The sequence below is a fragment of the Raphanus sativus genome, chromosome 3, assembly GCF_000801105.2.
Source record: "Raphanus sativus cultivar WK10039 chromosome 3, ASM80110v3, whole genome shotgun sequence".
Taxonomy (NCBI): Eukaryota; Viridiplantae; Streptophyta; class Magnoliopsida; order Brassicales; family Brassicaceae; genus Raphanus; species Raphanus sativus.
In genome coordinates this window covers 23,302,673-23,329,332 of record NC_079513.1, presented here as the reverse complement: position 1 = coordinate 23,329,332, position 26,660 = coordinate 23,302,673, and the positions used below count along the sequence as shown (strand labels likewise).

Genomic DNA, 26,660 nt, shown 5'->3' with positions numbered 1-26,660 from the left:
AATAATAAATGAAAAACGTGAAACTATTATTAGACATTGATTTTTTTTTTTTGGTCAAAATATTATTAGACATTGATTAAATACATACGAAAGAAGCAAAAAAGATGAAAAAGGATAAATACGACAAGGTAGTCCACGTCATGTAGTTATCTCTTGCTATCTTTTATGATATTACAAGAAAAGAATTAAGGAAAAATAATCTTCATAACACAACGTCAGATTCATGTTAGTTCAAACATCGGCGTGATTAGTTGAGATTATTTTCTATAATATAATTATTTCCTTTTTACCAAAAAAAAATATTATTTCCAAATTTCGTGTTTTTGAAGTCTTTCTTTCTTGTCTGAACCTTAATATCTGGAAATTAATTTAATTAAAGAACGACACGTGGGACGACTATAAGTAGACGACGATCTCTCCGTGTCTCTTCTTTCTTCATCAGATCAGAAGATTTGGGGGAGTTTAGGTTTCTCTTCGAAGCTTCTGGTAATATAATTACCAATCTCCTCTTTTGTCAAAAGTTTCAATCTTTTTGTGTCAGGAAGGATTGAGAGAGAGAGATCTCAGAGGAAAATGGCAGCTACAAGTGAGAAACAGAACAACAACAGCTCAAAGCCTCCTCCTACTCCTTCTCCTCTCCGCAGTTCCAAGTTCTGTCAGGTGAAAAGTTTGCAACTTTGTTCTAAGATTCCCAAAGTTTCGATTTTTGATGCGATCGTCACACAGTGTTGAGATCATCATATGGTTATCGCCACTTTAGATCTGTGAGAGAACTCTGTCTCATTGTAATTTACAGAAATCAGATCTTGTGGTATTATTAGTTGTGATCTGTTTGGATGTGACTTAAGGTTCTCTGAAGTCAGAGTGTGAGTTTTAAAAAGGTGTTTGCTTTTTTTTTTTTTACTGTTGGTGTAGCCTAACATGAGGATCTTGATCTCGGGAGGAGCTGGCTTCATTGGCTCTCACTTGGTTGATAAGCTCATGGAAAATGAGAAGAACGAGGTCTTACACTCTACACTCAAACAGAAACTTGACATGTCTCTTATCTTTGTACATTGTTTTTGATCAGTTTTATTCTTCTTCTTCTTTCTCCAGGTGATTGTTGCTGATAACTACTTCACTGGATCAAAAGAAAACCTCAAGAAGTGGATCGGTCACCCAAGATTTGAGCTCATTCGTCACGGTATTAGAGACTCATAGACTCATATCTTCTTGCTTTATGTCAACCCATTTAGCTTTTGGTATTTGAAAATGTAGATGTTACGGAGCCTTTGTTGATTGAGGTTGATCGGATCTACCATCTTGCTTGTCCTGCCTCTCCTATCTTCTACAAGTACAACCCCGTTAAGACCATCAAGACCAATGTGATTGGTACACTCAACATGCTCGGTCTCGCCAAGCGTGTTGGAGCAAGGTTACTGCTTGCTCCTCCCTATTTGTTAAATCAAATCTTCTTTTTTGTTCATCTCTTAAACATTGTGTTCTTCTCTTAAAACAGAATCCTGCTCACCTCGACCTCGGAGGTCTACGGAGACCCTCTCATCCACCCTCAACCAGAGAGCTACTGGGGAAACGTCAACCCTATTGGTGTTAGGAGTTGCTACGACGAAGGCAAGCGCGTAGCCGAGACGTTGATGTTTGACTACCACAGACAGCATGGCATTGGTGAGTCTTTGTGTGTCTTTTGCCATAACTTAACCAATTCTCATTGTGTTTCCATTTGCTATTTTTTTTGTAGAAATCCGCATTGCTAGGATCTTCAACACGTATGGTCCTAGGATGAACATAGATGATGGGCGTGTGGTGAGCAACTTCATTGCTCAAGCACTTCGAGGTGAGGCTTTGACAGTTCAGAAACCGGGGACGCAGACTCGCAGTTTCTGCTATGTGTCAGACATGGTGGATGGACTTATCCGTCTCATGGAAGGAGATGATACTGGTCCTATCAACATCGGTAACCCAGGTACTCCTTAAACAAAACAATATGGAGGATCGGATTGTATCTATCTCATTGTTTAGGCTTGTGTCTGAATCTATCTCTCTCTGTTTGTTTCTTAGGTGAGTTCACAATGGTGGAACTGGCTGAGACAGTTAAGGAGGTTAGAATCAGTTTTGGTCTAAACCATATGATGATGAATCTTGAGGTTTAGTTCGTGTTGTATGATATATATTTAAACGCATGCAGCTGATTAACCCGAGCATAGAGATAAAGATGGTGGAGAACACACCGGACGATCCAAGACAGAGGAAACCAGACATAACCAAGGCTAAAGAAGTGTTGGGTTGGGAGCCAAAGGTGAAGCTCAGAGAAGGACTTCCTCTCATGGAAGAAGACTTCCGGCTAAGGCTTAACGTCCCCAAGAATTAAAGAAATGTGAAGGCACAGGAGAACAACGTTTTAAGAGTATATGGTGTTTCATTATATACTACAGAGTGATGGTTTGGTTTCATACTTTCATGTATTGTTATTGATCTTTCCTTCTATTCATAGAAAAATAAGTTGGGAAAGTTTTTTTTTTTTCTTTTCTTAATGAGGATCGACTCTTTTTGTTTGAATATATTGCGGTATGGTTATCGTGTCATATTATAATGTTTCTTTCTATTTTTCCAATCCATGAAATCAATATATGTTTATATACCCATTAAATCTTTTTTTAATTATGTTATCATTTAACCAGAAGAAAACAAATTTTGTTAAGCAAAAAAATAACTACAAGTAACAAATCTTCTTCGTCACACCAATCCTCCGAAACCTCCAAAATAACAAATCCGGAAATGACAGGTAGAAGACTTCTATGTAACAGTATTGAGATTCTTAACCAAAATAAAATCCAATCATTGTTAATTGTGTTCAAATTATTCTTTTTTAAATGACCAAAAATTCTCTATATATTTTTTTAATTATTTTAATATACTAAAGCTATTAAATCTATACTATTATTTGCGAAGTGATTTTTCGCAACAGAGCTTTCACGTTAAAAGTTAGACTGGTTAAATATCGTTTATATCCTTAATGAATAAATATATAAATTATCCATAAAATAATAAAAAGAATTTTAATTTTATGATTGGGTAACTGATTAAAATTAATAATAATAAGAATCATCCAAAATTTAAAAATATATTTTATGATAAAAAATTAGAGTGATTAATATCGTTTATATCCTTAGTGGATAAATATATAACTTACCTACAAAATAAAAACGAATTTTTTATTACTTAATTAAATAAAATTAATAATGAAAAGAATTATCCAAAATCTAAAAATATATTTTAAAATAAAAAATTTAGAGTGGTCAATATCATTTATACCCTTAATGAATATAACATAAATTAACCACAAAATAAAACCGAATTTTAGTTTTTTTGATTAGATAAATTACTAAAATTAATATTAATAATAATTATCCAAAATATAAAAATATATATATATATTAAAATAAAACGAAATTATATTAATCATATTATTTTAATCAAAATATAGATTATTTTTTTATTTCAGTCTAACAATAAATGTATTGATTCAACTATTACTTTTTGTAAGTAAATTTTTTTATTGTTTATGTTTAAATAATATAGATGAGCAAAATATATGTAATGGAAATATAAATAATGGAAAAGAAATGGAAAATATGAGCAAAATATAAGTAAATATAAGTGTACAAAAGTGATAACAAAAGTATAAGATTTTAAAATCAAAAATATTTTTAATATGTTAGTGTTTTTAAAAATTTTAATACAATAATAAACATATATATTTTAATAAACTATATAAACTAATAAATATTCGTAATCAAATTGTATCCGCATATGCGGACAATACACGTAGTTTTAAAGTATATACAAAATTTACATATTTAACACTGCATATTTAGATGGAACATACATACGGGTCTAATTGCAGCATGACTAAGATGAATGCTAAACATATTTTAGATGTTTACTGATAGATAAGTTAGTTTGTTCTATTCCTTAATGAATTAATTACAAACAATTCTTTTAACGAAAAGTAATACTTTAAAAAAAATTGCAAATCTTATTTTTTAACTAAAAATAAGACTTGCAGTCACCAAAAACACTTGTTTTCTATGTATCAAGTCTATTGAATCCATCATTTTTAATAAGATTTCAAAACGTTACACACAAAAAATTGCAAAGCAAGAAACAAATTACAATTTTTTTTGAACATTACACATTACAAAAATTTGAGGAAATTACTGAAACTTTCTTTATTAATCTTAGTAATCCTTGAGGACAAATAATGTGTATGCACACATAAAAAGAGGGTATGTTTCATGTCACAATCTACTTTGTATAATTTCCCTTAGTATCATCAAATCTTTTGTTTACAAAATCCAAAAATGAAAAATATGCTTAACACTGATGTACACACTTTGTACATTGAATGCTGGATTGAGTTCAGGAGTTGTTAGCTTTTGAAAGTATATGGTGTTTACACCCACATTGATCGAATTATTAAAAATAATTTAAATAACACAAAGTAAGATATCTTTAATGAATAAAAAATATTTCTTTTCCTTTTAATTTTAATTTCCTTTTATATTTTCTAAATAACATTTATAAGAAAAGAATACAAAATTTTAAGATAAAATATTTTATATAAAATGTGATTTCATAAAAAAGGAAAACTTACAAAAATAATATTGGCACTAAAATAAATAAATAATCTTCTCTTTTAAAATTTATCTGTTATGTTCTAATGTTACTTCATACTACTGATAATTACTTTTTTATTTTATTTTTGCAAATTAACATATACCAAACTATTTAAAAAAATTATAATATACTTGCACATCTAAGATGAAGAACCAAACTAATATAATGAATAAACTAATACAATGAATAGTGAATACAATTAGTTTGATTAGACTGAATTAGACTAAAAATCGTTGTAATTTAATATGAAAGAATATATGTAACACAATATATCCACATAATGAGTAAGTAGACAAATCCAAATTCTTCAATCTAAAATAAAAAAATTTAACAAAAAGAAATATTGTTATTTATAGTAATATTTTCTATACATATAAATAATATAACGGCTCAACATATAAATTAGTCAATTAATATATATGCATCAAGTTTCAAAAGACTATTGTTGTTATATTTATATTCATTTATGTAACTCTGAATCGATAGATAGTTTTTTTTACTAGTTCGATCATCAAAAATACATATATTAAATTATACATAATTTTAATAAAATATATTTCAAATCTAAGATAAGAATTAAATTAAATGCAAATAATAGATTAATCAAAGATTTAAAATATATTATGGTTGAACTGGAAAAGTAGATGTTATGCAATATATCCAAATAATAGATAAATACAGAAGATATTACATATCCAAAATCATATGTATGATTAGAATACTATAATATTTTTAAAACCAATCATACATATTAATTATAATATAGATAACAGAAAAATTAAATTGAAAATAAAATATTAATAAATTACATAACATATTTACTTTATAAATATTATATTTATTTTATAAGTATTTACATATGTGCTCATACACGAAAAATCACCTTGTTAACAATATATAAGATTGAAACCAGTTAAAGAAAAATAATCTATAAGATTGGTTCGCTTTTTTTTTTGACAACATAAGATTGGTTCGCTTATCTTGCACTCCTCATAGGTCAAAATAGTAATAAATCAAAAGATTGACAAAATGTTCATATGCAGAATTGAATATTTTTTTGGCAATTAGCTCTTAGTCAAAGTTAGGGGAGAAGGGTTTTATTTGGTAATGTTTAAACATTTAAGGAAAACTAGAACTGACGTTAAATCCATCTATTAAAAACTTGACAAACTTTTCCTATTATTTGGGTATATAATTTGAGGAAGAATTCAGATTAATTCCTTTTCTAAAATATGGTTATTTAAATCCTCCGCAATTCTTGTTAGCATCAGTTATTAATCATCTTGATACTTTAGATACGATCTTCAAATTCCTATCATAATAAATCAGGCGATATCGGGATTATTAAAAAAAAAACTAGAGGTTAAACAATGGAAGAAAGGAGTTGGTATAATACAAGAGAAGAGTTAGAAGTGAAGTCTCCATCGAGAGTAGACGGTATCGACTCAAAGCAAGAGAGCTTCCAACGTTGGTCTTACTCTACTTTCCTCCAAGAGCTTGGCCAGAGACTCAACAACCCTCAGAGATCCATAGCTACATCTATAATCTTATGTCAAAGATTCTTCACTCGCCAATCTCTGGCGAAGAACGACCCCAAAACAATCAGCATGATATGTATGTTCATCGCTGGAAAAGTCGAAGGGTCTCCTAGAGCGGTGGACGATGTCATCGCCAAGGGTTACAGGGTTTTACATGGCAAGGAACCGACGACAGAGGTGCGCGAGAGATTGAAGGGGGTTGTGCTAACCGGTGAGAAGTTTGTGCTCTCTACGTTAAAGTTTGATCTCGAAATCGAACAACCTTATGGGCCGGCTCTTGATTGGGTTAGGAAGTCGGTTAAGGTCGAGATGGATGCTAAGAGATTGTCTCAGGTTGCGTGGAATTTCCTCAATGACGGTTTGAGGTCGTCGCTTTGTTTGCAGTTCAGGCCGAGTCAGATAGCTGCGGCTGCTATATATCTCGGATCGCGCATTACTAATGTGAAGTTACCATGTGATGGGGAGAAAGACTGGTGGCTTGAGTTCCATGTAACTAAACGTCAATTGTCAGAAATTTGTAAGCAGACGCTCGAAATTTACCAACAAGACTTCCTGATCGTTCAGGTTAAACATGAAGCAAAATCTATAGGTCTAACTGTTCACCACGAAAATAGTTAAAAGATTTAAAAAATAAAAGAATGACTAGAAACAAAATAAAAAGATTGAAAAGGAATATTTATTGTTCATTGTTTCATACTTCCTTTTTTCATGTTAATTTTTGTTTACTTAAAATTTATTTTTAAATATTGTTTTATATTTTTAATGGGTATATCTGTCATTTTCCAGTTTATCTATATTCTCTTATTTCATTAATTATCAAATACAAACAAAATAGTAAATTAAGAGTGTAATATAATATTTAGTTTTTTAATATATGTGAAACAAAAACGATATATAAAGTGAAAAGAGGGAATAATAAAAATATTTTTGTTCTACAATTATTTAAAATTAAAAATGGTAATGAATTATAGATAACAGATAAAAAATATTCCAAGTAAATGATGTAAATACTAAGGAGTGAACAGAAGTCCTATGTTTCCAATAGTCACCATTTCGAACGTGAGTTTGGTAATGGAGGTCCATTGAGACCTGAGCAAGCAAAGATAAAACTAAATTTTGTCAGGGTCTTGATGGTCATTAATATCCCAAGGGAAATGTTATGAATGGAGTTGATAAGTCTAAAAATGTTCTTCAAATAATTATTTGTTCCAGAAGAATAATGAAGTTGTTGAGAGATGAGGTCTTGGCCAAAGAGGTGAAAGACTAGACATGCAGGGTTTGTAAGGTTTTAGTCTAAACCAATCACCGAAGGCCGATGCACATCACCGGAGGAAGCTGCGCTTAAAGGAATCAAGTTAGCTAAGGAGTGGAGTCAAGCATAGACAGGAGTACAGAAGAGCCAAAGCTTACCCCTTTCTCAACAGGAAGATACCAAGGAAGCACGAAGCAGACAGATGCCACCAAGAAGCAACCATCACGACAACGTCCGACTGATTTGTAAGACTGATACGGCTTGGAGCAAGGATCGGCTTATCTCTGGATCAGCTTGGATCTTCTCAGGCGCTCAACTCCTGAACCCAATCGAAGGATCGTCGATTGAGGAGTACGTCAGATCACCGTTGGTAGCGGAAGCTATGGCGGTCCGCTCTGCACTTTGCATGGCTCAATCAATGGAGATCACCGCGCTGAGGGTCTTCTCCGACAATCGAACGCTCATAAGAGCAATTTCCGGCAACACACAGTCAAAAGAGATCATCGGTATTGTGAAAGACATCCGATTGATCTCCTCTGAGTTTGCATGTATCTCGTTCTCTCATCTCCCTCGATCTGAAAACGCTGTTTCTGATTTGTTAGCTAAAAGGGCTCTTCAAGCCCATCTGCATTTGTAGTGAACCTCTATGTTTGACCTTGTTTGGGCTCATTCTTCCTTTAAGTTTTAATGGAATTTCAGTGACAAAAAAAAAGTCTAAACCAATCATACTCTATTTGAGTTGAGTATTTAAGGGGTACGAATGTGCCTCTCCCAATCTCACTCGAAGAAAAAGCAGACAGCAATGGGAGCACTGAAAAGGAAATTATCATCCATTTCCAAAAACTTATCTAAGCAAAGAAGAAGAGAGAGCCTCACTTGCCCAACTCAATAATACTCAAGGCCATTATTGTGAACAGTAGCGGACATAGGATTGAATTTAACTGGGGGCACGGTGAACTTTTTCACTACGTTTTAGTTTAGGATAAGAGCAGTTATATAGAGTTCATACTAATCATCAAAGAAAAATAAAAAAAATAGATGACGAGATCAATTCCGTTGACGAAAACGGGCGATTTGTAAGAGTACGAAGAAGGTATCCCTGAAAAGGAATCCAGGAAGAACAACCGGTGTGCAGCCGGTGTGACTGCCATGACAGCTACGACTACGAGCTTCCTGAAGATTTCGAGTAAACATGATTGTTAAATTTTATTACAAAATTACTCTAACTAAATAAATATATCTCTAACCCCAAATACAAATCTAAAATATAAAATGTTTTTCAGTTTTTTATTTGGTAATTGTTTTTTGAAGATTTTACTTTTATGTGCTAAAAACAAAACAAAAAAAAACTGTTTTACTTCTAGATATGCTATATATAGTTTTTCTCACTAATTAATGTACGAATTAATATGTCGTTTCCTCTCAGTACCCTGACTTTTATAGAATCGAGCCCTAAGAACCATAAAATGATTGTCACATCACATTATTACGAAGAGTGAAGGATTCTCTATAGATTGATATATCCAGCTCTAAACATCAATCATATCAACCCGAAGAAAACAAAAACTCGCAAGGCAAGGCAAAAAATAAAAAATTCCTCCTCACACTAACACATACATGAACCTCAAGAACAACCCAACCCACAAAAGTTTTGTGACAAAACAATCCAAGAAAACTACAACCCCTACATCTCTAGTTAGAAATACAAGTATGGATCAATCTATATGCATATATCACAATCAACAAGCACAAACTGGGGGAGGAATCTCGTAAGTTTCCCTGTCACCAGAGGGATTCCGGAAAGTTCGGCTTCCGAACAACATGAAACCGATGGCATAACCGGCGAGGGCGGCGATAAACACGCCAGCGTTGAATGACATGACGGCGAGCATTACTAGATAAGAGATGCCGGTACGTAGGGTGTACACGACTGTTTGGACGAGTCCGGATGCGGCATTAGCTGAATCTCCGGTGGTGCCACGGAGGAAAGGGGAGTGACCAAGACATTCGGTGAGGAAGGCGAGGAAAAAGACAAATATGAGACAAAGTGCATACATGCCGGAGCTTGTTCCCGGCCAACCGGAGAAGAGAACCTCCGTATTCTTGCCCCAATAGAAAGTCATGTGCATCATCATCATCTCTTGATTTCCTCCTCTTTTCATGGATCCATTGTTCATCATGGATGATGGTGGTGGTGGTGGTGGAGGCATGTGATCGTGATCCATGCTTTCTTTGTTCTTGGGTCTCTTATGTGTTATTTGGGAGAAGAATAAGAATGTTCGAAGAGGCTTTTTGGTATATATTGAGATTCCTTCCTTTTCAATTTCTTTTTGTGTTTGTGTGGGAGATAAGAGTTATGATATTACTCTGTACTTGTCAAACTTTGTATCGTACAAACAATAAGGGTGGTATTTAGAAAATACAAAAGTTGAGATTAATGTACTCTAAATTTATAATTAATTAGTTACTATATTTGGTTCTTGGTTTACAAATACTGTCTCAAAAACTTTTTAGATAAATTTCACGATTATAGAATTATAAGAATTTCTAATTGCTTATGATAATATAAATTTAATTTTGTTTCAAAATCTAACCAGTGGTCTCAAGAGTCAAGACAATCGAGGCTTTTAAAATATGATTATTAGTTACATATGGGAAATACAACAATTAAGAAACTGTTTTAAAAGAATCCATATCATGTCGTATAAATACTGTGAAAAAGATTTGTGAGATTATGTAATTTCTCGGTTTGTTTTATGTAGGAATTCCACACACTTTCAATTATGTAAACAAATGATCTGCTCTAACGGTAAAGCTAGAAACTAGACAAAATACCTAAATATAATAACATTAGGTAATGAAAAGTACAGATTGCCCATCTTTGGGTTTTACTTCTTCAATTTTTATTTCTTAATTACACTTGTAAAATAACCAATATATTTTCAACTAAATATTTCTTGATCTCAACTAAATATCTTTGAAGTACAATTTTATACTCGAAATATACACACAATTATCGCATTGTTGTTGTAAAAATGTACATTGTACTACACACACCAACTCCAACCCAAAAACAAAAACCTTATAAATACCCTAACAGCTGCACACACCCACACAGCCAAACCCTTACATCTCAAGTTAATTAAGAAAATCTTTATTCAATATGAACGGCATGAGTGGATCTTCTTCGTCGGCTCCTGCACCTTCACCGTCAGCGTTCTTTCAACATCACCGCCGTCATCGCGGTGGCATGATGCACATGACTTTCTTTTGGGGGAAAAACACGGAGGTTCTATTCGATGGCTGGCCAGGGACCAATCTGACCATGTATTGGGCATGCCTGGCCACCATTTTCGTATTTTCAGCATTGTCGGAGTGGATTTCGCGGTGCGGGGTCATGAAAGCCGGTCCGGCTAGCTTTGGCAGCGGGATAGTTCAGACGGTGGTTTACACCGTGAGGGCTGGTTTGTCTTATTTGATCATGTTGGCTGTGATGTCATTCAATGGAGGAGTCTTCTTGGCTGCAATGGCTGGCTTTGGCTTAGGGTTTATGATTTTTGGAAGTAGGGCTTTTAGGGAAACTGGTAGTAATCACAATCACACGGAGGTTCAATCACATTGTTAACTCCCTGTGACATCCAATAATAATGAAAATAAAATCACATTCTGGGAATTCGTTCTAGTTATTCTCATTTATTGTCTTGTTTAGGTCTAATATATGATCGTGTACCGTTATTTAATTTAATCGTTGATCCAATAACTCTCTCTCTCTCTTTGGTGATTGTGCAAAAGTCATATTTTCCAGGATTTGTGTAATTTAATTTTGTTATCTTTGGTCAACTAATGTATACCTAATTACTTGCGATATGCAAGCAAGGACTCAATCTTGAATCTTGATGCCACTTTTCGAATGAAAATAACGCAAATATTTCTTCCTCTTTTATTGGTTTAGACAACAACAATATTATAAAAGAAACTTAACAAATGCACTAACTGATTATATATGGAAGTATTATAGAAATAGTTTTATAGAATAATGTTGTATTTTATTTGTAATTTACTACTAAGTTATGTATTTCTATGTAACATTTAATATTTTAGTGTAACATTTATTAATATAGCTGTAACATTTTTATATATGTGGTAGATATTTATAAAGTTTTATGAATTTAAATTAATTATGATAAATATAAAGGGTCATAGTATAAAATAAAATATTTCTGAAGTTAATTTTAAAGCTTTTTCTTAGAGAAAAACACTTTTAAACTTCAAATATAAAGTTTTCAGAACTTAAAAATAGAGTATCTTTTTTAGATGCGCTTAGTCATATTTTTTCTAGATTTATGTAGTTCAATTTTTCTATCTACGGTCAACTAATGTGTACCTAATTACTTGCGATATGCAAGCAAGGACTCAATCTTGATGCCACTCTTCGAATGAAAATTAAGTAAATATTTCTTCCTCTATAATCGGATTTCTCAGATACGTTTGTTTTGATTCTGTTAATTAAGCAGCTATTTAGGGAAAACTAGTTTGTATGCAAGAAAAGGCGTCATGGGCCTAGAGGAATATATAGTGGCTTGGATCAGTTGTGCTATAGAAGTGCGTAGATAAAAACCATATATTACTTGTCGGTGCAAGTAAACGATGAAAAAAAAGATGAAAAGAAAGAGAAGTCACATAAAGAGGAGTGGAGCAATGTGCACCGTCGCTAGCTAACAATCAATTTGAGTAATGGCAAAACGTGAGCTCACATGAACCTTATAAAGTAAAGGTATAAAGAATTAGTGCACATGAACCTTATAAAGTGAAAGTACGAAGAATAAGTCAAGAAAAACATTTTTGCACATTACGATAAGTCGGCGGATTTAAGACCACCCACGAGGCCACCACGAGATGTCATATATTTGCACATTTCCATCCATCTTTAACGCGTTATGTAGATGAACATTGAGAATACTAAACTAGCTATTCCAATATCCATAACTATAATTCTATAACCTTAATTTGTAAAGAGAGTTTAAACATTACAAAGGAGATAAACATAAGAATGAAGACGTAATAATTAAATAGTCCTTAATTTTATTACAATAGCGAGAGGCATATAATGCTTTTATTACAAGGAATCTTACATTAAAAAAAAACAACCCATCCCTTTTATTACAATAGACATGCAATATATATGAACACATATATGCATATTTTATTGTTCTATTATATCATAAGACTTATTGATTTTACTAGAACCATCTTTTTTTACTAGGACTATCTTAAGGAACCACCAATAAAAAATAACAAATACACTTTCTAAAAGGGATATATCCAATAAAAATGATGAAGAAACTCTTTATTTATTCAATCCAAAAAGACACTATCTTTTAAAAACCTATAACTTTCACCAACCAATGCATGTGAATGTTGGGTCAGTACGTCCATTCATGTGGCAAATCTGCCAGCGGTTCTTGGTGGCTCTCGGTCGACGTCTCCGCCATGTGCGGAGGCCCACTCTGTGCCCGAGTTGATGAACTACTTTTGTAACTGCTGTTGTTTTTGTTCTTCACGGACACCAACAAAGCATCTATATGGTAAATACTTTTATTAATTATCAATGAAAAACGTTAACCGGTCGGTGAAAGAAAAAAATAGAAGAATCCTATCATATCAAAAGATACACTCAAAAACCAAAATTTTACATATTAGTTACATAATTCGGGTACTTGCATCTGTCTAATATGATGTAATATAGTATAACTTTAATTAATACTACCTCCGTTCCCGAAAGTAGGATTTTTTAGAGTTTTCACGTTTATTAAGAACATAATAAATTTTTACTTTTTAATTTACTATTTATTTTTTTATACACTTTCCAATAACTATCCACCAATGAAATTTAATCAATTCAAATATTCACAATTAATGTTCCTTAAAAATATACAAAATACTTTAAAAATATAGAAAATCTATCTTTATGAAACAAAAATTAAATCTAGAAAATCCTATTTTCGGGAACGGAGGTAGTAATAAACATGCATAGCAATGAATTCCAAGAATCAGCGATTTTGAGTGGTCTGCACTGTTTATATAACTAATTCTTGTAAATCATAACTTTACTCAAGAATTAAGAACAAGAAATTGAATAAACGAAAAAGAAAGTTGGGTTGGTTGGTACCATGAAAGGGAGGGATATCAGAAGATATTGTAGAAGGAACACCCAATTTGTCAAAGTGAACTTTCAAGGCTTCAACTACTCTTGCTGGTATTATTACTGTTGAACATCCTGCAACCAGTATTTTTCAAGAACAAAAGTCAAACTTTCAGAAAACTGTTTGGTTCAGACATTAGTTTCACAGAACGACAACAAATCTTAATACCAACAGTACAAATATCATCTAAATTGTCCCCACCTCCCACCATAATCTAAGCCACATTAAATCAGATGATGCCAGAAGGAATTATATTTATTAAGAAAGGTAGACGATATTTGTCGACCAATCCACCGACACCTAGACTGGGTAACGGTTGAGAGTTGAAATGCAATAATTTACAAATCCACCGACTCCTAGATCATTAAGACCACCGATTCAATTTCAAAACCAAAAGAAAATGAAAAAAAAAAATCATGGTTAGTGTAACACATGCTGGTATGCGACTTATAAGTGCATATTCAAGTACGAACTCAAATATAGTACTATATTTAGAAAAGAAAATTACACTATGTTGTTCAGCTATAGCATTGGGTATTGCCAACGACTCAATGATCAAATAGTGACGTGACAAAGAATAACAAGACATATAAATAGCTAGTTTATCTTAGATTTTATTCCACTATTGAATAAAACAACTGGGGTTTAAGAAAACAAAATGAATAATGATTTTGAACCTAAATGGTTTATTTTGGTGAAAAGGAAAGGGAGTAACAATGGGGACCAACAAGCTGAGGCAAGATATTTATTGAGGATAACTGTCAGTTCAGCGGCCACAAAAAAAAACTTTAAAAGAAAAGAGATTAACTGGTGAGAAGGAATCTTTGGAATCTACTCAGTCAAACAATGTAACAACGTAAGATAAAGATTCTTATTGTATCTTGGTCCTAAATAATTGAGATCTAAGCAAGAGATGATTGATTGCCATCTCGTTGACCCACTCCAAATTTAAAGATAACATTTAAGCTAAAACTAACTCTAATGTTCTCGGTGGTTTATTTGTTATGATAAGGAGATAATTATGAGATTACTTGTGTAGTTGTGTTACAATTTAATGAAATTACAATATAGACACAAGATTCCCACTATGTCAACACACCATATAAAACAAAGTAGGAATCTCATAGTATATGGACGACGTCATTTCATATTTATTTTATCTATTATCCATTATAGTACGTAACCTTCTCTAAAACTACATTTCGTTAAAAAAAGATCCGGAAACCTAATCTTAAAACGGACTGATTTGAAGAAAAAGAGTAATAGTTATTGGCTCTAACCTGATTTCTTGCGTGACTCCACGACAGTACCATGACTGCGTGGCAAGAACACTCCAGTTCCACCCGACCCGGTTCTCGAACCCGACCCATCAACGAACACCGCCTTCACGGCGGACTTTGGTCTCTGTTGGTTGTGGTAGCTCCTTGCTTTGTGTCTTAATGCATCATCACTTCTTTGTTTGTCTTTCTCCTTTTTTATCCTCTGGAACTATATACACAAAATGAACATGGAACTATTTATTTAACATTAATAATGCACCGACGGTGGTAACAAAACTCTGCTTTCGTTAAGGTTAATTCTAAACTGTCGATACTATAAGTCTATAACCGACGATATTTAAATAATTAGTAACTGATATAACATGAGCTCACGTTAGCTTGAACAGATCGGATCTGCTCATCGATTAAAGCTTGTTTTGATTGAAAAGGAATCCTAACAGGTTTTGTCTCCACCGCTGTCGCCGGAGGTAACGGCGGTGATGGTTCTCGGGAAGGGCCGAAAGGGCTGCTGTAACCGGAGGCGAATGGTGACCAAAGAGTCGATTGCGGCGAGCCACCACCACAAGACTGTATAAAAAAAACATTAGTAGGGAATATGAGATTAATAAAAGAGTTAAGAATCGAATATTGTTGGGGTTTTAAAAAAGTGTGTACCTTCTGATGCTTTTCATCGTCCTGAAGCATATAGTTAGTCATCTGGCGAGTCAGCTCTGCGACGTACTCTTCTTCATCTTCGTTTTGTGGCTTTGGTGAACCCGGGTCCGAGTCGGATCGGAGCGAGCTTGTGGTTGGAGTGAAGAACGTTGAGTTTGAGTGCTCGGAGAAAGAGCTAAAGAAGTCTATGTCTTGTAATTCAGTAGATTCCATTTGATAAAAACAGAGAGAGAAACAGAGGAAAACAAGCACAAAGAGCAAAAGAAGAGAAAGAGAAGTTTGTGGAAAGAGAGATATATAAAGAGGGAAGAAGAAGACAGCTTTAACAGAAGGCGTTACGACAATTTCACCTGTCAATTGTTGCGAGTTGCGACTCACGAGAAATTAAGAATTAAGGAAAGCTATATAAAAAAGTATCCCAATATATATGTACACATTTATTTTCTATCATCTTTTCTGAAATATGAATGCATTTGTTTATGATTGAACTGTTTTAGTTTTAGGCGAATGTTTATAAATTTTCTCTTAAAATAGTGTATTCTCAATAAGTAATATGAGAGACAAAAATTTGGAAAGTAATAATGTTATTCAGTTATTACTTGTCAATCAACGTTTTCATAGTTTTAAAACTTGTCTAACAATGTTTAAAAGTCACGTTATTTTCGTTTATACGCCGTGTTTTAGTATTCAAATTTATTTTGATGGTAAAGTCCCAAATAAACTCTAATCCGATCAATCTCAGAATTAAATTTTGTGTATAATTTGATACACAATTTATATCCAATACCTAGTAAATGTACAATTTTCACTTTAAAAAAATATTTAAATAGAAACATAAAATCGATTTTTATATACCCTATCAGTTGATCTGATTATCTATGAGAACTATGCATTTAGTGTTACAGAATGGACTAATTTGAAAGTGTACCACACTATTTGAATCGAGTTTAAAATATTTTTTAACTAATGTCAGACGATGAACCTATCGTTTGTCACGGTTCACCATGTTAACCACCTAGATGACCGAAGCCATGCATACAGAATTACATCTCGATACATATTGGTTTATGTGACATATATGGTTTATGACTCTTAAGTCAACTAATGCATTTAGCAAAAAAAAAAAAAAGTCAACTAATGCAGCTCGGGATGAGTTATTCGGACTTCCGGAGACAAAACTACAGTTTATGTTTCTTCTTTCTATGCGATGTTTTGAAGTAACGAATGTTAGGTTCACCTTTAAAGGGCTGACCAAACGGAAGTAAGCACTCTTTTTCTTGGTATATAACTGTATTATTATGTACTAAAGATAGTTCCTTCCTACTACCACTAGCTAATTGCTTTTGGAATTCACATTCTAAATAAGAAAAAATATTGATTTGTTTCCTTAATCAGCAACGTTTTTCTCGATATTAGCTTTTTTTTTTATTACAAGGAAGTAGGTCTAATATCCCTTTATCGTAAAGTCTTTATCTAACAACCATCAACCAAGTGGATTTTGGACTTTGAGTATGGGATAATCAAACTTCTAACACTGATATGTTTTTATGGATGTAATTTTTTTCTAAATACATTTTTACTAGATCGGTTTTCAAGGCGCAGATCTGTTCAACTGACCCTGAACGTAGATGCTACTTTGAGACTTGGTCTGTCGAGTTCATCTTGTGTTGATAATATAAACCAACAAAGACTCAATCAGCAACGTAAGTCGTTGTAGTATAGTGGTAAGTATTCCCGCCTGTCACGCGGGTGACCCGGGTTCGATCCCCGGCAACGGCGTCTTTTTCTTTTGCTGTAGTCGTTTTGAACACAACAAGAAAACTCGGCGTTTTTCCTCGCTTAAGACGGCAGGCAATCCAAAACTCTCTGAAACAAATCACCTGCGACGTCCAGCATCGCCGGCACGAAGCTCATTCGTTAGAAGCGGCAAAAACAGAAAAATATCCCCTCTTGTTCTTTGATGTACTCAGCTTTGAAAGGATTATTTGAAGAAAACAAGAAAGCACGAGAAATTGTGGTCGGATATGGCCCAAGTTTTGAAATAATGACTTAAGCCTTTTGTACCGACGTAAAGATGTCTGTCTGGTCTGATCACGCGTTTGCGTTTGGTAAAGTGCTACATATTTCATTTTTTGTTGAACATGAGAAAGAGAAAAGCAGAGTAAATACTGATACAGTTCATTATCAACACACTTTTACTAGGAGATTTCTTTCAATATTATCGTCTAATATATTGTCTTTTGTTCTTCATAAACTTATTTATACAAAAGTCTTGGTTTAGTGGATAATTAGTACGTTGGCTTGAGCTTCATGAAAGATATACAAAGAAACTAAAGAAACTGGTTCTTGAAACTGGTTCTTTAGTAATAAAGAGAACCTTGCCACCAGTTCCCTCTTGAAACATCTTGTGAGTTATGTCCATTACCATCGTTTTCTTGGCTTTTTGGACCCTCGTTTTTAACCTAAAATAATGGTTTCTCTGATCAGCCAAGTCCTTGATTCTTTTTTACCCTTTTCTTGCTTTGAAAGTGATTTGCAAAATATACATAAGTTAAGAAGACTCACTGTAGGGTAAGTTTGGTTGGTGGTGGATCGAGGGTATACGTCTTGACCACCGTAGTAAAGAGAAGAGCTTAGATTGCATGGCTCAACTCTGTCTTGTACATTTGAAGATTCTCTACGTTGAGCTGTGTAAGAAAACATATTCATTAGAAATCACAGCCATTCTTTGAGGATAAGTGAGAAAACAAGAAGGAAGTTTTTTCTCTCACTGACCTTGTGAGCCATGTTTGGAGCTTTGACCATCTCTTGTAACGCCCTGAGAAATCAAATCAAGAAACCGAAGTTTAACCCTCAAGAATCATTCCGATTACTCAAGAAACAAAACTGGAAGAAAAGGAAGGTAATATAACCTTGGAGGGATGAGGGAAAATGGAGGAGAAGATTCCAGAGGAAGAAGATGGCGGCGACGGATCTCTGGAGCCGAAGAGTTCGGTGGTTAAAGAAGAAGAAGTGGATGATGCAATTCGTCCTTTACCTTCCATTAATAATTGTCAAAGCTTACACTCTACTCACTTTGAAACAGATTATCTTTCTGATTCTTGCTATGCAAGAGAACTAGAATGAATAAGACAGTTGTGTGTGATTACAATAAGATCTCAATGGGGCTATATATACATAATGCTGCAAGGTGTTTGGTTAGGGAGATAGTGGAGCCATCATGACCATGATCATGAACAGTATGGATGAAGAAAAAAGTACCTTTTTATGGTATGTTTTCTCATTTTGATGCTGAAAAGACTTGCTTCTTTTCCTATTTCTCGTTATAAATTATTTCAATTTTATTTTCCTTGTTGGAGAAATTTAGAAGCTTCGCTCTCTTTTCTTCTTGCCACTGCTTTTTTTTTTAAGTTGTAACGATTTATTTTAGATTTTCGTCTAATGTTTGTTTGTTTGTTGTAAGCCTATTGACAAATTTGGATTCTTTATCTCTTCCGGATAAAGACACGAACAGTTAGATTCTTCAAAGACTTCAGTGTTCAATGTTTATCTTGTATTAACCAAAAGAGATATATTTTCCCAAAAAAACAAACAAAAGAGATCTCTTATAGAGGATAAGTCCGGCACCGGATCTGATGTCGGACCACTGGTATGTAGCCACGTGGCATTCCGAGGATAAGTTGCCGCCCCTTCTTGTTCACATTGGGCCAAAGTTGAAAAGAAAACAAAAGATGAATTTGAGCTTCTTTAAATCTCACGCATGTTGTTCATATATATGATCTGTTATATACTTAAATCTAAAATAGCTGCCATTTTGAAAAAATAAGTAGGAGAACAATAGAGTTATATATGACTTTGATATATATCGTTATATGTATATTAATTATTTATTTTTAAAAATAACATTTGATCAAAGAAGATGAGGTTCACAAAAATTATCCACTTCATGAAGTGTATTCGTTTTCTGCTTCTTTATTTTGAAGGCTCACTAATTAATCATTACTTCTCTAAAAATATAATGGAAAAATATTATTTTCGAAGAAAAAGATACAAACCCAACTCCCCAATGAAAAGTCCAGCCTACAACAGATATTTTTTGAATTTTCATACGAATGTATCCACATTTCATGGTGTAATTTAGTTTTCACGGTGGGAGAATCGACTCCGAAATGTTTTGCATCCAAAACTCATCTATTATAACTGAATCACAAGACCTACTCTATAATGGAAAATATGTAGGAAGTTTTAAACTTTTTAAATTTCAATGTTCACTGGTAGATCACAAAGTCTGGTTGACAAAAAAAACCCATAAAGCTTATGACAGAACAAAGCTTCGGATTTTTAAAATAAGAGATATAAATTAGTTGAATATAGTTTAAGAGCAATTTGGTAACCTTCCATAAAATTTGTTTTGTAGTATTTTTGAACTTAAAAAAGTTATGATAGTTCTGCAAAAACATAATAAATAATGTCTTATATGTAGATATTATTAAGTGATAAATGACACAAATATATATGAGTTAGAATACTTAAGATATATAAATCATGAAAAACAGGGAAAATAGTGTGAAAAAAGAATGATCTGGCTACTTTCTGAAAATATATAAATGGATGTCTTACTCGCAAAGTATCACACAAAGAAAGAAAAAATGTATCACGTGATGATGGGTACACGTTGTCTACACGTAGTTAGAAAGAGAGATTCGGTTCCGGAGAATAGTACTCATAACGATATCTCATCCCGTAAAATCAGGTTTCAAATGTCAGAGAAAACGGTTTATTAAATAATTATACAGACAACGGAAGAGAGATTTACAAGGGATTTTCAACATGGTACAAATAAATCTGATCAAGAATAGATCTTCATATGATGGTCAGATGATGTAGTTAGGCGTAAATCTTCATAAAGTAGATATTATTGTCGGTTGTCGAATTGTCTATGTAATCTTTCGTATAATTATAATATCATAATAAATCAGCGTTAAAAAAACGATATCTCATCCTATGCTATAATTATCTCAGATTGGACACCAGAAATTCTAGCTGTCTTAACAAATTGACACACATATGGCGGTCCTTTTGCGAATATTTCAAAAGCATCATAAAATACCAATATTTATGGAAATATTACACATACATATATTTACTCAAATATTCGTACATTTGTCAATTTATACACTCGTAGAGTAAAAGCATGTAAAGACTAAGAACGGTTGTCAATTTATAGGGACCAGTGTTGAGCCATTTTGAGAGAATTATCCCTGGACCTTGTCAAACCAAATTGAGAGGTATGATGGTGTAGACCTTTGATTTGCAGAAGTCAATGCCGTTGAGTGATTGTCTTCCTTGTCTAGAGCATAAAGCTTTATCACATCTTCATTATAATCTATTTGTATAATAAATATTCGAGTTAGATATTGGATCGATGAAAGATACTAAAGTTTGATGCTTGATTGAGATTATTCATTAAGCGTTAAATATAGTACTATTTTTGTCAATAGGTTGAAGAAGATTTGAACAAAAAAGGTTGAAGAAGAAGAAGGAGACGTATCTTTTGTTTGGTAATAAAAGGAATGATATCTAAATGAATAGATTGGAAAATATTCTCTTAACTCTAATATGAAGATTTGTTTGACAACTTTATTGTGTATATTATACGCCGCCAATTGTTAAACATGTTTATTTCATTTTATTCGAGAACAAGAATTTGTCAAATACTCTTTTTATACCTTCCTAGCATCTTCGTTTGAGTTTTATGAGATTTTTGGGCACTGATAGTATTTAACTGATAATCTAATGATCTATATATAAGATAAGGTAGGTATTTGATAATTAATTAGCTGAAACTGTTAATTGGATTTGGAGCCAAATCATAAAAAATGAATTCACATGTAAGCGAATTCGAGCCGTATAATGTCTAAAAAATTTGGTGACCTAATTTTTGCTTAGCCTTATTCATCTCTGGTTATCAAGTTGTCTTTTATCCCAAATCAGGATTATTAATAAACGTTTCTGTGATAGAAAATAATAGACTGTAGACTGGAAATCTACAGTCTCTTGAGATCTTATATTCAAGATACTTTTTCTTCGAGTTTGTCACGGTAGTAAAAGGGTTTCTATCTTTGATCGAATAAAAGCTTATTATTTTATCTACAGTTATAGACTTTAGAGTCCAAGATGTGAGTTATTCATAAAAGAGAGTCTTTTGATCAGAAAAAAAAAGAGAATCTTTTGATCAGAAAAAAAAAGAGAGTCCAAGATGTGAGTTGTTTCATAAAAAGAGAGTCCAAGATGTGCGCGTATATATCGTATTTTATTAGAAAGATGATAAAACATTCGAGATTATCGCATAATATTTCAGATATTCGCATCGATTTAATAAAGGGAAATTACATTGGTTTCTTATAAAAAATTAATACAGTGTATGACTTTTTCGCTATGTATGCTTTCTTGAGATGATTCGAATATTTTCACAAACGGTTTATAATACAAATAATTAATTTTACTCATAAATCAGTACACCTGAATATATGTAAATTTGGTAAATTACAGTATCAGATTTATACACCTAAACCAATTTCAAAAAAAAAAAATTGTGTTACTAAAAAATTTAAACCCAACATATACCAACAATGAAAAACTATCATAAACTAACAATATTGTGTGTTTTTAAACCAAAAAATTGTCTTTTGACCCAAAGAAAAAAAAACTAACAACATTGTGTTAAAAAAACTAACAGCATTAGATCACACAAAAATAACCCAAAAATAAACAATTGTTTTGTGACTTAGTTAAAACATACTCTAGCGACTCCTGATATTCGGAAGAAGGTTGTCATGATATATTTGGAAGAATCCCTTCAACTTCTACTCTCTCTGACTTCTATTCCAACGATTCATGGCTCCTTAGACCAGGAAGATCAGAACAGCAGGTACTCCGTGCTTTCCTATCAATGGTCAATCTAAACAGTGAGGAAGAAATGACCATTGTTGATAAACACAAACTACAAGTTTTAGTATTATACAGATTATCTTTTACAAGTTTCGGGTAACATGCCATTTAAGACCCAGACTAAAACAAAGCTATGGAAAATTACATAACAGCACAGATCAAATGCTATATGACTATCGTATAGCTAGTGATCAACGCTACAATATCTCTATTTATTATAGCTCATGAAAAAAACACTATATAGGGAGTCTATCATAGCTTAGGTTCTATATGGTAACGTTTTTCGTATGTTACTAATACTTATATTTTTTGTAGTGACCATGTGAAATCTTTTATGATTTAAATTTCATGTGTAGATTATTTTCACGTCTCTTGTCATCTGTGGAAAATGATAATGTGATTTGATATCAATCTTTTTTCTGAAGAGAGACGCAAACAGAACAATATCATGAATAAAAATAATTAAAATGAATAACGCTTAATGTCTGGATCATATTGATGAATATGTTAGAACTTCAGTGGTTCACTCTTTGTAAAATCATGGTGAATCCACTAAATTTTAGATGTTAGATTAAATTCGACTGCACTGGCCACGAGTTTTTTTGGTTGCTTTAAATTTCTTGTATAGATATAAAAGAACCAGGTAAAATCTGTTATGGTCGAAATTTCTTTTGTATATTATTTCATCTGAGAAGAATACTTAATTGATAGCACAACAACATACGTTTTGAGCATTACACTGGCCTCGGCCTGGCCCTGGTATAAGCTTCATTCTCTTACAAAATGCTGTGCAGCTTCTTTCCCCTCCGCCTTCACACGGAGCTACTGTGTAGCAATTATAATCACTCTCTATGCCAAAACCTATTGAATAATAATCATTACACTGATATACACATTCAAAAAAGTAATAAAGTTATCTAATAGTTTGGAAAGGATGAAAGTAAAGAGTTTAATAAGTCAGTACCAGAAGTTCTATCAGATGTTTTCTGGCAATGGACAAAAGATATGACACAGAGGATGGTAAGAACAAATGCAACCGAAAACTTATTGGTGGTAGCCATTATATGATGGGGTCTTCTTTTTGCTTACTATTTTTCTGTACTGAGGCTGATCAGATTTTATACATAACAAACATTCATAAAACAAAATATTTTTGGTCAAAGATTAAAATGGACAGAATCTTCCAATTTATTTCTTTAGATTAAGTTCAACCAGTTCAAAATATAACACAAATAGATAAAATAATAAGATATTTTTAAAATATAATTCTATATAAATATATGGTCTCGTTACAATTATAAATTAATATTTCATTTGTGTATACATTTTATATGGTACAAATAAATAAAACATATATTGTTTATTTTATATGTATAAATAAATATCTTTATATTTTCTTAACACTTAATATATTTTGATGAGATTTAAGAAAATTATATCTAAAACCACATTTAAACTCGATGAAACATATTTTATATACACCAAATGATGTAACAAAACAAAATGAATAATAAACTTTCCAAATGTTAATTAATGTATAGATATAAAAATCAAATATTTTTATTAATTTAGAAAAAGTATTTTAAAATAAAAAATCTAAAAAGAATTTTTCAATAAATTAATAAATCTATAAATTAATAAATGAGGATAATATACAAATGATCCATCAATCCTCATCCTTTAAACCATCATGAGTTGTTTCATTATTTATATCATTATATGGTATTAATTAGAGTAGAAAGATTTGAACTTCTCGAATGTGACTCATCCGTGGATCCAATCACAAAATTTCCGTTTTCAGATGTCTAATCTTGAATGCAAGGAAAGTGAATTAAACATCATATATGTATATGTGATGTGATAATCTTTGATCTATTGACTAGATTTTGAACGTGAATTAGATGCATTACTAATAATTTAACAGAACAAAGCCAATTATAACGAAGATGAAATCTATTAATTTTAGAGAAAATATGGAGTTTGTGTCAATGCTATGTCGCTAGGGATTGTCTCTGTAATTGGAAACTATAGCATTGGGTTCAGCTTGCAGAGCCCATTTCAGCTTATCTTATTTGCTTGTTTGAGCTTCAAACAAGCAACCTTAGTTGTAAACAGTATTTTGTTTGAACTAATTTAATATTCTTTCAAAAAAAAAATGATTCTTATGATGTCTGTGCGTTAGGGTGAAAAAGAAACTGATATGAAATTTTAGGGTTTTCTGTCAAACTTCACGAGTGATATGCGACGGGTCAACTTACTTGACAAATCCAACATCGAAAGGAAAATAAGAGGAACATGTCCTATGAGTAACACAAAAGTTGAATGATCTCATTCGATGTCCTAACTCGTAAGACATCAACAGAGTACAGAGCAATAATATTACATTATTACTAAAACATACAATGTCTTAAATCATAGCAATACTAATGATCTTGATGTCCGTAGTGACGATAACAGCTACGGTGATAATGATCGGAAGATACCAGCATAAATAACAATTGGGCTTCTTACACTATGAGTCCCATCAGACCAGATTAGACTTGCAGACGAAGGCATTATTTGGGTCAAGACCCCGGCCAGAAACAGTCACCGTGAAAAACTGCTTTTCATTCACAGACTTCATATATAGAACACGAGGCGACACCACGACGTTTAGCTTGGCTCCGTGAGTTAAGACAACTTTTGATTTGTAAGTAGAGTTGGAGCCCACCGACGTTAGTGACGGTTCTATTGAAAGTGACGGTGAAAGAGATATCAGATCCCGATAATTTAGCCGACATTGATGGATAGTGAGATCTCTAGGTAAGATCTTTTCAGAGCAAGCAGTGACGGCTTCCCCGGAGATGAGTCTCACCGTAGTCGCATTGTAGTTCATGCCACAGAGGAACGCCATGTAGTCTGCTTTGGTTATATCATAAACGAGTCCTGGATTAGTAGCAGCTATTGGATCTACATGGCCAGATCCATAAGCAAACTCGGTTGATGCTAATCAGCTTGTGAAGCATTCATCGACCAAGCTGCGAGATTGATTAGAACTAAATAAGAACAGAGCATGAACAAAAAAACGGATGGTTTTCTTGCTACACAAGCAACTTTCTTGATTACTTAAAATTAACTTTCATTACCTGTTGTCATAATGGCAGATTTAATCATGGAAGGAGACCATTCAGGATGAAACGTTTGACGTAAGCGGCTACGCCTGCAACGTGTGGACAAGACATTGAAGTTCCTGATTCAACAGAGTATTTCACATGTGTGGTGTCGTCATAAAACGGTAATGCCTTAAGTGAATTTGCAGCCACAATCTCTAGTCCTGGTGCTGTTATATCCGGCTGCATTTTAATACACCACTGTCTCAGATAGTATAGAAAGATTAATCTAACGTAACCAATAACTATATAGTATATATACCTTCAGAACATCAGCAACGATGATGTTTGGACCTCGAGAAGAAAATGAAAGAAACTTTCGGAGCTGTCTGATTAAAGATTGTCTCACTTTTTAGAAACAGTCGCTTCTGGAGAGCTAAAGAATCATAGCAGACCAAGAAAAAAAAGAATAAGGAGAAGCATAAACTCAACAAAGCGCATAAATATAACAGAGAGAAGATGACTATTTAATTACTTGGAAGAGTTAATGTAAGAGAGGAAAGATTCAAATCATCTTCTTTCTAAGCCAGATACAGGTAACCCTCCATTTGAGCCCAGTCTGAACCATTCTTTACAATAGCTGCAACAGCTCCCTTGGTATATAGCTACGTAGGGGAAAGATATATTGCAGACCAAATCTTTCCCTTCACCCCCGGGATGCGTCAAGACAATCTGGCGTGCAATCCCTGGAAGAAGAAGAAGAAGAACCAAAATTCAGCATCACCAATCACAAATTTAAAACTATTTCTAGGTTCATACTCTCTTACACAAATGGTTTTTCTTGCGGAAGAAGTTACTCGGCGCATTTGACTTTGGAGGCAGAGAAAGCAGCAGATTTTCCGTACACCAGAGGGAACTTCTTTCTTTAAGATCAAAAACATTCACTGATTTCCCCTGTTATTACAACATAACATAAATGATATTAGTGATTTAAAGGACAAACAGATACTATAATG

The 26,660-nt window shown here is 33.0% G+C and overlaps 7 protein-coding genes, 1 non-coding gene and 1 pseudogene across 9 annotated transcripts; 5 read left to right on the top strand and 4 right to left on the bottom strand.

The window, feature by feature from the left end:
- The first annotated feature begins 447 nt into the window (after positions 1-447).
- On the top strand, positions 448-2,582 carry LOC108847897 (UDP-glucuronic acid decarboxylase 3). Of its 2 annotated transcripts, none has more exons than XM_018621266.2 (9): positions 448-466; positions 542-660; positions 916-1,002; positions 1,096-1,183; positions 1,258-1,414; positions 1,499-1,665; positions 1,739-1,963; positions 2,059-2,099; positions 2,186-2,582. In XM_018621266.2, exons 2-9 carry the CDS (start codon positions 574-576, stop codon positions 2,366-2,368), a joined length of 1,035 nt encoding a protein of 344 aa, XP_018476768.1. In that variant the 5' UTR covers positions 448-466; positions 542-573; the 3' UTR covers positions 2,369-2,582. The 2 variants fall into 2 exon arrangements, with proteins under 2 accessions (XP_018476768.1, XP_056861105.1); XM_057005125.1 differs by having other exon boundaries at positions 456-486.
- Positions 2,583-5,932: 3,350 nt separating this feature from the next.
- Positions 5,933-6,833, top strand: LOC108845537 (putative cyclin-T1-1). The gene has a single exon (XM_018618733.2). The coding sequence runs from the start codon at positions 6,048-6,050 to the stop codon at positions 6,831-6,833; it is 786 nt and encodes a 261-aa protein (XP_018474235.1). The 5' UTR covers positions 5,933-6,047.
- Positions 6,834-7,669: 836 nt separating this feature from the next.
- Positions 7,670-8,104, top strand: LOC130510112 (uncharacterized). The gene has a single exon (XM_057006458.1). It carries the CDS (start codon positions 7,670-7,672, stop codon positions 8,102-8,104), a length of 435 nt encoding a protein of 144 aa, XP_056862438.1.
- Positions 8,105-9,044: 940 nt separating this feature from the next.
- On the bottom strand, positions 9,045-9,865 carry LOC108846588 (copper transporter 1-like). Its single transcript, XM_018619808.2, has one exon. The coding sequence runs from the start codon at positions 9,690-9,692 to the stop codon at positions 9,207-9,209; it is 486 nt and encodes a 161-aa protein (XP_018475310.1). The 5' UTR covers positions 9,693-9,865; the 3' UTR covers positions 9,045-9,206.
- Positions 9,866-10,549: 684 nt separating this feature from the next.
- Positions 10,550-11,140, top strand: LOC108846443 (copper transporter 3). Its single transcript, XM_018619670.2, has one exon. The coding sequence runs from the start codon at positions 10,631-10,633 to the stop codon at positions 11,090-11,092; it is 462 nt and encodes a 153-aa protein (XP_018475172.1). The 5' UTR covers positions 10,550-10,630; the 3' UTR covers positions 11,093-11,140.
- Positions 11,141-12,529: 1,389 nt separating this feature from the next.
- LOC108847401 (uncharacterized) lies at positions 12,530-15,903 on the bottom strand. The gene is made up of 5 exons (XM_057005123.1): positions 15,605-15,903; positions 15,323-15,517; positions 14,951-15,158; positions 13,637-13,744; positions 12,530-13,045 (listed from the first exon to the last, which is right to left on the bottom strand). Exons 1-5 carry the CDS (start codon positions 15,815-15,817, stop codon positions 12,891-12,893), a joined length of 879 nt encoding a protein of 292 aa, XP_056861103.1. The 5' UTR covers positions 15,818-15,903; the 3' UTR covers positions 12,530-12,890.
- A 1,408-nt stretch (positions 15,904-17,311) lies between these two features.
- TRNAD-GUC (transfer RNA aspartic acid (anticodon GUC)) lies at positions 17,312-17,383 on the top strand. Its single transcript has one exon. It is a non-coding gene; the product is annotated as a tRNA-Asp (tRNA).
- Positions 17,384-17,753: 370 nt separating this feature from the next.
- LOC130509307 (uncharacterized) lies at positions 17,754-18,846 on the bottom strand. The gene is made up of 4 exons (XM_057005122.1): positions 18,517-18,846; positions 18,380-18,422; positions 18,170-18,291; positions 17,754-18,066 (listed from the first exon to the last, which is right to left on the bottom strand). Exons 1-4 carry the CDS (start codon positions 18,646-18,648, stop codon positions 17,965-17,967), a joined length of 399 nt encoding a protein of 132 aa, XP_056861102.1. The 5' UTR covers positions 18,649-18,846; the 3' UTR covers positions 17,754-17,964.
- A 6,166-nt stretch (positions 18,847-25,012) lies between these two features.
- Positions 25,013-26,598, bottom strand: LOC130510111 (subtilisin-like protease SBT4.11; annotated as a pseudogene).
- Between the last annotated feature and the right edge of the window lie 62 nt (positions 26,599-26,660).